Source organism: Lathyrus oleraceus, chromosome 4, assembly GCF_024323335.1.
Source record: "Lathyrus oleraceus cultivar Zhongwan6 chromosome 4, CAAS_Psat_ZW6_1.0, whole genome shotgun sequence".
NCBI classification, from domain to species: Eukaryota; Viridiplantae; Streptophyta; class Magnoliopsida; order Fabales; family Fabaceae; genus Lathyrus; species Lathyrus oleraceus.
The window spans coordinates 45,688,048-45,700,249 of record NC_066582.1 but is presented as its reverse complement, the minus strand read 5'-3'; the positions used below and the strand labels follow the sequence as shown (position 1 = coordinate 45,700,249).

General features: G+C 34.3%; 1 protein-coding gene across 1 annotated transcript in view; it reads right to left on the bottom strand.

Annotated features, from left to right (window-relative positions):
- Positions 1–10,809: 10,809 nt before the first annotated feature.
- Positions 10,810–12,202, bottom strand: part of LOC127138798 (uncharacterized) — an 83,656-nt gene continuing 82,263 nt past the window's right edge. Inside the window, exons 61-63 of the mRNA XM_051065332.1 lie at positions 12,014–12,172; positions 11,644–11,931; positions 10,810–11,413 (exon numbers count right to left, since the gene is read on the bottom strand). Of these exons, the coding sequence (XP_050921289.1) occupies positions 11,255–11,413; positions 11,644–11,931; positions 12,014–12,172 (606 nt within the window). The 3' untranslated portion in view covers positions 10,810–11,254. The remainder of the gene's footprint in view (positions 11,414–11,643; positions 11,932–12,013; positions 12,173–12,202) is intronic.

The window sequence follows — 12,202 nt, the reverse complement described above, 5'->3', positions numbered from 1 at the left end:
TGTGAACAAAATCCCCACAACCAAACACTTTAAAGTAACCATAATAGACATATTTTCTTGTCCATACTCTGTTTGGAACATCACCATCAAGTGGAGTAGAAGGAGAAAGATTAATCAAATCCATTATAGGTATTAATGTTTCACCCCAAAAGGCTTTTTATAACTTTGCATGAGAGAGCATACACCCAATTCTGTCATTAATAGTACGATTCATTCTCTTGTGTTGAGGAGTCTTTAGAATAATTTTCTCAAGCTTGATTCTATTCTCTTTACATTAATCTTCAAATGGACCTCTATATTCACCATCGTTATCAACTTTGACACATTTCATCTACCTTCCTTTCTCTCTTTCAACACTTGCATGAGAGTGTTTGAAAACACCTAGTACCCGGTCTTTAGATTTCAAAACAAATGCCCATACTTTTCTAGAGTGGTCATAAATAAGAGTAACCAAATATGATGCACCACATATAAATTTGCCATCCATCATGCAAACATCAATGTGAATTAAATCTAGAATATTTTGCCTCATATAAGGATCATTACTATTAAAGGAAACTCCATGTTGCTTACTAGAAAAATAATTAGTGCATGTTTTTATAGGAGTAACTTTCACCTGAAGAAAATTTTCCTTTGCAAGAATATTGAGACATTTCTCACTCAAGTGACCAAGGTGTGTATGCCATAAATCACTAGACGTGTCTTCAATTGCATTTACTTCCTCCTTGCATAGCTTTACAAGCATTTTGTAAAGAGTTAGTGGACTTTGCTCATTTGCTACCACTAGGAATCCTTTTGTGATCTTACACATGCCACCACTACCAAAGTAAGTGTGATAACCTTCAATATCCAAGGCATTGACAGAAATCAAATTGAGACGAATATCAGGAACATGTCTCACATTATTCAATTTAAGCTTGCATGCAAATCCAATTTCAACCCAAACATCTCCCATACCAACAATTTCACAAACTCCCTCGTTTCCCATTTTTATCGTTCCAAAACCACCAATAGTATAAGATGTAAAGCAATCACACACAAGAATAAAATGGTACGAGACACCCGAATGTACAATTCAAGTTAAATCTTGACATGCAAGGTTTATGTAATTATCCTCATAAACAATGTAGACATCGCTGTCATATGCAACTGTTGTCGTGTCTTTATCATTTTTCTTCTTATTACCTTAATCTTTTTCTCTTGAATATTCTCTTTTGAGAGAAACCCATAATTTAGTTTATGTGTCCCGCCCTACCACAATTATAACATATAATTTCTTTTCTAGTTCTTGATTTGCCAAGACTCTCAGATTTTTCATGCTTGACTCGGTAACTAGAGCTCCAGACTGATTAGGAGTAACAATCAAACCACGTTCCTTTCTTTTAACTTCTTCATTAAGCATACTATTTTTAACAGTTGACATTACCAATTTTCCATTCGGATCTGAATTAGTATGTGTCACAACAAGAACTTTCCAGTTATCAAACAAGGAACTAATCAGTAATAAAGCTTGCAACTCTTCATCCAACTTAATATCAGTAAACTTCAGCTAATTCACAGTATTATGAAACTCACTCATACGCTCTACCATTTAGTCATCGTCCTTGTTCTTCATATTAACCAGTTTCCTGATCAAACATGCTTTATTTTGCACGATCTTGCGCTCATACAACTTTTTTAATTTATTCAACATTTTCTTCACATCAGTTTCAGTTTCAACATGTGAATATACACTAAAGTCCAACCATTGTCTAATTATAGCAATTGTCTTCCGATTCATCTTCTTTCGTTTGGCATCCGACTTATCACTCGGTTTACCTTTTTCTTCATCAATAAGATCATACAAATCTTTGTTATATAACATATCTTCCATGAGAGTCTTCCAAAGTTTATTATTAGTAGAGTCGGGCTTAATCATATTGGGTTTTTGATTTTTCTCCATTTAAAATGCACAAAACAAGCAAACCAGAGTTCTCGATACCACTTTTCTGGGAAATAATCAAATAATTAGAATATTTTTCAAGCAGAATACTCTTCCAAACTCATTCAATTTAAACAGATGATCAACAGAACCAATTCCAGCCTACAATAATAATAACAGGAAAATAATATAACAAAAACACAAAATTTTAAACATGGAAAATTCCCCTCAAAGTGAGAGAACAAAAACCATGGGGCCTAGCCTAGTAAAATCGTCTACTATATCAATAATGGATATACAAAAGTCTTCCTAGTAACACTAGAGAATAACAAATTTCATCGATAAACAATAAAGGCGAGAAACACACTCTAAACAATCCCTCCACAAAGTATGGGTATACGAAAATAACTCTAAGGGATGTAAAAATACTCAATAGGAATATAAATAAAATCAACTAAGTAACAAGAATAATATACTGAATTTGCAGCTCAAACTGATAAGGTTTGCTACACTCATTTATCACTTGTGCATTTTCCTCTTCTCTATTACAGTTCTCTGAAACCCTTGTTAAATTGCTAATTTTTTGTGATTCTTTAAGGATTAAAGAATCCCTTTTGAATACATTCCAATTTGGGCTTGCCCCGAATATAATAATTCACATAAAACCTATTATTTTCCTTTTATTCTTTTTCCTTTTTTCTTTTTCTAAATAAATGGTAGGACCCACTTTAAGAGTGAATCCACCATACAAATATCCCCCTCATGACTTAAATGGGAAGGAACCGTTCCCTCATGTCCGCCTTCTTTCTGTAGTTAATCATCCTTGTCATCATATCTGAACCATTCTCGTCAGTCTGAATCTTTTCAAGTGAAAACTATTAGGTCAAGATTTGGTCCTACATCTATACCTTGAGTTTTGATGATAACAATGTTGTATTTGTGTGAGAACAATTTTGGTATCCTAATGGTTTTTTATTGTGTAACTTTAACAGCCAGTTCTGATTCTGAGTATATGACGTGCAACGTCATCAGTTTCTGAACATTGTGTTCCAATTCCATTTTTGCGCTAATCATGAGAAGTTCTGAAAGATGTTAAAGTTGCTACTGTCATGATCTTTCTGCTTCTGTGTTGATTCACCTCGGAGAAGTTTATGAGGAGATTTTATTTTGCTGTTACAATGTTCTCTCAGTTTATGTGACTCTGACTATCAAGCTTACGAAGAATATAAAGCTTATGAAGTTTTGTTACTTAGCTAAAGATTCTAAAGATCTCAAGCCAAAAGTTGAGGTTATCAAAGTTCTGACCGAAGAGTCTGAAGATTTTGAAGATACTGAAGATCTCAAGCCAGATTGCTAATGTTGTCAAGGTTCTGACTAAAAACTCTGAAGTTTATGAATCCAGTTGTATGTTTCTTCATTTCATGCTTCATCATCTATTCATCATAATTCAATGAATTTGAAGATAAGATCAAAATGGATATGTGATAAAATAGTACATGGTACAAGTCAAATATTACTTCCACTACCTAATATCATGGGCAAAGGACAATACTATACATCATACTCGTCACTAAAAATTATGGGCGAATGATGGTACTACGTGTCACTCCTTTCACCAATCCAAAAGTGGACAACCACTCTATTGGTATCCCCATTTTGACCTCCAACAATATCTTTTCTTATGCTATATAAGTAGGACTTGGAGATTTGAAAAAAAGCTGAAAGACACACTACAATATTTGACAAGTTTGTTTCTTGGTGAAAAGCTATCATTTTGGTACATTTTATAAGTGTTCGTTTTTCATTTGTGTAAAATCTGCTTGTGTAGAAGCATCTTGTAAACATAAAACCTTTGATTCAAACTTATTGTTTGTAATTCCCTAAGAAGACTAGAGTATAGTCGAATCCTTGAGAAGACAAAGAAAGTTGTTCTTTGTGATTCCTTAAGAAGACTAGGGTATAGTCGGATCCTTGAGAAGACAAAAAAGGTTATTCTTTATGATTATTGTAACCAGTTGATTATAGTGGATTAAGTTATTGTGTATAAGGTGAAATCACCTTGGCGGGTGGACTGGAGTAACTTTGAGTTTCAAGCGAATCAGGATAAAAATGCTTGTGTTTTTATCTCTTTATTCTTAACATTTGTGTGGTGTTTTTGAGTTGGTAAAAAGTTTTTGTTTTTTAAATCCAATTCAAACCCCCCTTTATTGTGTTTTCACACCTTCAATTGGCATCATAGCCCCATTTCTGATTATGATAAAAGATTTATCAACACTTCGCCATGTTAAGTATTGATCTAGTTTGTGTGAGAAACAATGGTCGTTGCTAATGCTGCAAACATTGTTAACAATAATGAGAGAGATCACTACAGTGCTAAACCACCAATCTTTGATGGTGAGAAATTTGATTACTGGAAAGATAGAATCGAAAGTTTCTTTCTTGGATACGATGTTGATCTCTGGTATCTTGTAGTTGATGGCTACATTTACCCAGTTAATGTAAAAGAAAACAATATAGCAAGAAATGCTATGACAAATCAACAAAAGAAGGATTTCAAAAATCATCATAAGGCTAGAACTATATTGCTAAATGTTATCTCTTATAATGAGTATGAGAATATAACTAACAGAGATTCCACTAAGTCTATTTTTAATTCCTTGAGAATGACTCATGAGGGGAATGCTCAAGTAAAGAAGACAAAGGCTTTGAACTAATCCAGAAGTACGGAGCATTCAGAATGGAAGATGATGAAATTGTTGAGACTATGTTCTCAAGATTTCAGATGCTTGTTACAGGATTGAAAGTTATAGACAAATGATACTCTACAGATGACCATGTTAAGAAGATAATCAGAAGTCTCCCTAAAAAATGGAGACCTGTGGTAACTGCTTTGAAGCTGGCAAAGGATCTTAATATTATTAGTCTTGAAGATATTGTTAGTTCTTTGAAAAGCCACGAGATTGAACTCGAGGAAGATGAACCTCAGAAGCGAGGTAAATCTATTGCTTTAAAGTCCAAGCCTGAGAATACAAGAGCTTATCAAGCTGAGGAAGAATTAGAAGTTTCTGACAAAGACTCAGAAGATGATGATATGTTGTCTTTGATTTCTAAAAGGGTCGACAAACTCTTGAAGCATATGTAAAATGGTCAAGGAAAGTTCAGAGGAGCTAGAAGGACTGCTGGTCATTCTGATTCTTTGTCTTGATAGAAGAAGCAAGGTTTGGGTAAAGAGGTTGCCAGCTTTGAGTGCAGGGAGCAATGCCACTATAAGAATGAGTGTCCTAAGTTGAAAAAGGACAAAATGCCTAAGAATAAGTTTTCTAAAGGCACGAAGAGGCTGATGGCTACATGGGATGACTCAGAATCCGAAGAAGAAGATTCTAACAAAGAAAAAGCCAACATTGCATTAATAGGAACCATAACTGATCCATAAGGTTCTGAAGAACCAGAAAACAAAGTGTTGCCAGAATCAGAATCAGACCCTAATTTTGAAGAGGTATTTTCTGAACTATCTCGTTCTGATTTAGAATCATGTCTCTCTGAAATACTGGAAAAGCACCAGAGTCTTCAGAGTAGGTACAAGGACCTTAAACAAGTTCAAATAGTTGCTCCTGAAACTCGCAGTGAGCTTGAGAAAGATATTTCTTCCCTAAATGAAAAAGTATTTTCTTTAGAAAGTAACAACTCTGCTTTGAAAAGTAAATTTTCAAAACTAGAGGAAGAAATAGTCTCAGAAGCTTCTAGTACTGATTGCATCATTAGATATGACATATCATTCTAGTACTTTTTGGCTAAAAGCATAGGTAGAAGCAAAATGAATTCTTTGATCTATGGAGTTATCATAAATGGCAAGAAAGGTTTAGGTTGTACAGAAACTATAAAACCTCTCTATGAGCATTTTGTGCATGTTGGCACTGAACTTGATTTTTCTGCACAGACACAGAAACATACAAAGGGTAAGAACTCAATTCTGAAATCTAAGTATCATGCACAAATTCCCCGTGATTATCCTTCTACAAACACCCAAGTTGTAAGAAACTATGGGAAAACTAACCAAAGAGGACCCCAAAAGTGAGTACCTAAGAATAAAATAATTTATGTTGCAGACATCCTTAGCAGCTCAGCTGAAACACCAGCCATGGTACCTAGATAGTGGATGCTCGCGACATATGATGGGAAAAAGGTCTATGTTCCAAGATTTGGAACTTAAGCCTGAAGGCTTTGTTGGTTTCAGAGGAAACCAGAAAGGGAAGATCATTGGTTCTGAAACTATTGGTAACAGTAAACTTCCTTCTATTATAATGTTTTTTTGGTCGACGGTTTGATGCATAACTTATTTTCTATTAGTCAAATTAGTGAAAATGGTTATCATATCATTTTTAATCAAAAGTCATGTAAGGTTGTTAGTCAAAAAGATGGTACAATCCTTTTTAACGAAAAGATAAAGAACAACATTTATAAAATCAAACTTTCTGATCTTGAGGATCAAAATGTAAAATGCTTAATGTCTGTTAATGACAAGCAATGGGTATGGCATAGACGTTTGGGCCATTTTAGCATGATAAAGATTTCTCGGCTAAATAAGCTTGGATTGGTCAGAGGCTTAGGCAACCTAAAGTTTGCTTCAGATGCTCTTTGTGAAGCATGTCAGAAAGATAATTTTTATAAAACATATTTCAAAGCGAAAACTGTTATTTCTACCTCTAGACAATTAGAACTTCTGCATATTGATTTGTTTGGGCCAGTGAAAACTGCCTCTATCAATGGTAAGAAGTATGGATTGGTCATCGTTGATGACTATAGTCGTTGGACAAGGGTAAAGTTCTTGAAACGCAAGGATGAGTCATATTATATGTTCTCTACCTTCTGCTCACTAGTGCAAACAGAAATAAATTGCAAAATAGTTAGAGTCAGAAGTGATCACGGTGGCGAATTTGAAAATAAATATTTTGAAAATATTTTTGATACAAATGACATTTCCCATGATTTTTCATGTCCTAGAACTCCATAGCAAAATGGAGTTATATAAAGGAAGAATAAGACTTTGCAAGAAATGTCCCGCACTATGATCCAAGAAACTGATATGGCTAAGCATTTCTAGGCAGAAGTAGTTAACACAACTTGTTATATTCAGAACAAGATTTCTATTAGACCTATTCTAGGTAAGACTCCCTAGGAATTATGGAAGAACAGAAAGCCCAACATTTCTTACTTTTATCCTTTTGGATCTGAGTGTTTTATGTTAAACACTAAAAAGAATCTTGGCAAGTTTGATTCTAAGGCGCATAAGTGCTTTTTGTTAGGAATTCTACCTCAAAAGGCTATAAAGTCTTGAACACTGAGACACTAATTATCGAAGAATCAATTCATGTTAGATTCAATGATAAGCTTGACCTGAAAAGTCAAATCTAGTTGAGAAATTTGCAGATAAGAAGATCAATCTTTTAGAATCCAAGGATAATGATTCTGGAGAAAAAGACTCAGAAGGAAAAGCTAAAGAATCTGAAGCAAAAAACTCAGAAGCAACTCAACCAGAAGCTGTCGTTGGTCCAACTCATCAGAAGAAGAGTAGATCAAGAGATTCTCATTCTGAAGAATTAATTTTGGGAGATACAAACGCACCAGTCAGAATTAGATCTTCATTCAAACCTTATGAAGAAACTCTTCTAGGATTGGTATCTCTAATAGGGCCCACATCTATCGGTGAAGCTCTTCTGGATAATAAATTGATTCTGGCTATGCAAGAGGAACTGAATCAATTCACCAGATACGACCTTTGGGATCTTGCTCAGAAACCAAAGGGTTTCCATGTCATTGGAACCAGATGGGTCTTCAGAAACAAGCTCAATGAGAAGGGAGAAGTCGTCAGAAATAAGGCTCGACTAGTAGCACAAGGTTATAGTCAGCAAGAAGGTATGAACTATACATAAGCCTTTGTTCCAGTTGCCAGGTTAGAGTTTATTCGTCTTTTAATTTCCTTTGCAGTCAATCATAACATCATTCTTTATCAGATGGATGTTAAGAGTGCATTCTTAAATGGATACATTTCTGAAGAGGTGTATATACACCAACCTCCTGGTTTTGAAAGTTCTCAAAATCCTTATTTTGTTTTCAAACTGAAAAAATTGTTATATATTCTGAAACAAGCTCCCAGAGCTTGGTATGATAGACTAAGTAACTTCCTTTTGGAAAATGATTTTACCAGAGGGAAAGTGGACACAACTCTCTTTTGCAAAACCTTTAAGAATGATATTCTAGTTGTGAAAATTTATGTTGATGATATTATTTTTGATTCTGCTAATGCTTCATTGTGCAAGGATTTTGCTAAGTCAATGCTGGCATAATTTAAAATGTATGATAGAAGAACTCAAGTTCTTTATGGGAATCCATATTGATCAACGTTCAGAACGAACGTACATTCATCAGAGCAAGTATGCAAGGGAACTTCTGAAGAAGTTTAACTTGTCAAAATGCAAGTCAACAAAGACTCCAATGCATCCTACATGCATTCTGGTGAAAGAATAGGTAAGTAGTAAGGTAAATTATAAGTTATTCAGAGGTATGATATGCTATCTCCTTTATCTAACATATTTTAGACCTGATATTTTATTAAGTGTCTACTTATGTGCTCGCTTCCAATCAGATGCTAGGGAGACTTACTTAACTGCTGTTAAGAGAATCTTTAGGTATTTGAAAGGTACTACTAACCTTGGTTTGTTTTATAGAAAATCAAGTGAATATAAATTAGTAGGCTATTGTGATGTTTACTATGCCGGAGACAGAATAGAAAGGAAAAGTACTTATGGAATTTGTCAATTTCTGGGATACAATTTGATATAGGAATCCAGCAAGAGACAATCAACAATTGCGCTTTCAATAGCCAAAGCTGAATATACCGCAACTTCTGGATGTAACACTCAGATACTCTAGATGAAGAGTCAACTGGAATATTATCAGATATGCGAGAGTAACATTTCTATTCTCTGTGATAATACTTCTGTTATTTGTTTGTCTAAGAATCATATTTTGCATTCTAGGACTAAGCATATTGAAATTAAACATCACTTTTTACGTGACTATGTTCAGAAGGATATTTTTCAACTTAAAGTTTGTTGATACCGACCATCAATGGGATGATATATTTACAAAACCCTTTACTGAAGATAAATTCATTTTCATTATGAAAAACTTATTTATGAATTTTTGTCTAAAATGAAAAGATGAATTTCATAATGTTAAGTCAAAAAAACTCTAAATTAGGTTATAAGAATTCATTTGTTGATTCTGAAACATGAGCTTTATGAAATAAGGAAGTTTCATGAATCAGAAAGATTCTGATCAGAAGCAATCTTATCGATCTGCCTTCTTGGTTTTGAACAATTGTTGCATTAAATGGTTGTCTTGTCGTTTGATATCATGTGATTCTTAGTGGTGACATTTGTCTCACTTTCTGAGCATGCGTGATGTTAGCGTGACACATTGGATTTCACATTTCTTGTACTCCAAGTTAGTTGAATGTTACATGTGGAAGACCAAATAGATGACAACTAGTTGTCGTTATTGACGATGATATATTTGCAGCCTTTATTGTTTTTGTACCATTTTCATAACACTTGTCCTACATCATTATTGATAATTCATATGTATCATTTTCAGGCAGAAATCTTCCAACACTTCATACACATGTCTAATTGATAATATAATAATACATACAATGATGATATGCCTTATTCGTCCCACTTAGAGAGAATAGGGCGGCGAAGTCCTTTAGAGTACAACTTAACTGCAAAGTAGCAAATGATATCACTTTCAGTCGTACCATGAAAATCGTCAGAGGCATCCCTTGAACAACATAGCCCTGGTAGGTCACGTTTGTTGTACTCATATGTGCCTGAAACGCATCACGTGTCAATTTGAATATATGTAATTTTTTTCAAGAGAATGCTCTGATTCTGCTCCTCCTACTATGATTTGTAGAGATGTAAATATCATGTATAATAATTACCATAATCATCTGAAAGCAGATAACGCACGAGATGCCTTAGTTCCTAGCGACTAGAGTCGTGCATATGACTATGTCTAGTGATATTTTAGAATGTCACATCTTTATATAAGACTAGATGCTTTGAGAGATCAACCTAGGTGACCTCATCAGAAGAAATTAGAGGAGGAGAAAGCTATGGCAAATCATGTCATTGATGTATTGCCCAGATATTGACATATTATAGAACTTGCGCAAACAGGTATAGGCATAGAAGTGTTTTCAAAAGACTCTTCCAAAAGGGACATTATAGATAACATGAGACACAAACAACAATGCAATACAAGTAACAACAAAGGAACATGGGAAATTTCGCATAAAGCAGTAGTGTAGTAATTTGATTCATTTATATATAAATTTTCATCTTATTTGATAAGTGTATAGTTTAGTTTATAATAAATGATCTATTAAACCCGGTATTTTATAAAAATAAAAGTCAAAATTTACGGTTTAGGGTGATTATGGACATGCACTTCATATGAGATACGTCTCATAATCAATTTGCATATAGAGAATACAAAAATGTGTCTCCAGATTAATTTTAGACAAAAAAGATGTAACTTAATTACAAAATGATACATCAAAAATGCTTTTTTAATTTTGTAGGAAATTCATAAGAGTATTTTGAGATTTCCTGAGAGAAACACCTCCACCTCCTTTATATTTATTCCATTCTATTCCATTAACCACACACAACTATAGGTTCCGTCCATTCAGTTTATTAAACATTTGTCATAAGCATTATAATAAGTGGTTTATATTCATACACAAACGTTCAAAACTTGCTTCAAATGAAAGAACACAATTATGATCGTGTTCGAAGGTCATGCAGAGCAGACGAACATCATTGGGTTTTACTCTGTGATTTTTATATATGTACAATGATATTGTTTTTCTTCAATATTATACACAAGAACTAATGCCTACTACCTAAGAAATCCACTGATTTTGAATCAATTCTAAATCCCTAACCATTTCATATCCATTAGGTATATTGTTCCAGGACATTATCATGTCAATAATGATAGTAAGGAAAATGCAAAAGATAACGCTTTACAAAACGAAGAGCAAATGGGCTCTTCTTTCTATGCCTCCATTGGTTGAACGGATGTCAGCAAAATTATCAAACAAAGGGTTCTATGCCTCATTTGTCGAACAGATATAAGCAAGACCAAAATCAAGCAGACATATTGACGTGGGCTTCGACGGGGCAGAATTTGGCTAGGCAAATTTGAGATAGAGCCTTTGATTATGTTCAATGTAGCGAAGCAATATATGATGAAAACTTAGTCCTAGTGATTGGAACTGCTTCCAAAACTTGAAGAGATAGGAGCTGATCCAGGCATCTGTTGTGGGGACCAGGGGCATACCCCTTCTTTTGGTGTGACATCTACATTAGGACCATCAACAAGTGGTGAATATGGCTTGGTTACTTTATTTTTCAGCATTCCCTGAATATCAATGGAAAATAATTTATCACCCAGAAGTCAGAACTGAGTAATATCTGGAAATAAACATATGTTCATCAAGCATGCTTATACATCTGAGAGTCAAAAAAGTTTTCAAATGACAGTTTAGACATAGTCCAGTTAATTCATTGTGGAAAGGATACCACAAGTAATAACTAACGAATATACAAACGAATGTTTAATGAAGCACGGCGTAGGGGATACAAACATACTTTTGAGGCATTTGGCCCATAAATGCTCAATGCATGGTCAATTGAAGAGTAGACTTGAAGAGCTTGATGGGATTCAGGGTAGCATTTTACAGCACGAACATTTTCTTTCACATCCAATGATCTAGACTGCAAATATAAAATGAGCTGCGAAGGAGGAGATTTTGGGTTGTCCTTTTTTCCATGCATCAGTTCCATTGTACAAAAGTCATCCCACAGTATTTCCCACACTATCGAACAAGGATCCTTTGCAGGGCTGAACTTCCTCTGAGCAATAATATTGGACGGTTGCTGGCAATATAAAAAGATTGCTGATAAATAAAAGTGGATTGAAGAAAAAGGGATTTTTTTGTTCAAAATCCTGAATACATACTTGCAGTAGTATGACTCTTCTATGAGTGACCATGAAGATTTTCCCCTTTGGAAGCATAAAGTGATCTTCATAAGCATCTGATAAAGCAAACTTTCCTCGAACTTTGAACAGATCAACCTGGCCAAAAAATGAACCTGATTCTGCCAACTGCAGTATTACCTTCATGACAAAATATGGCAATTGTTTAAA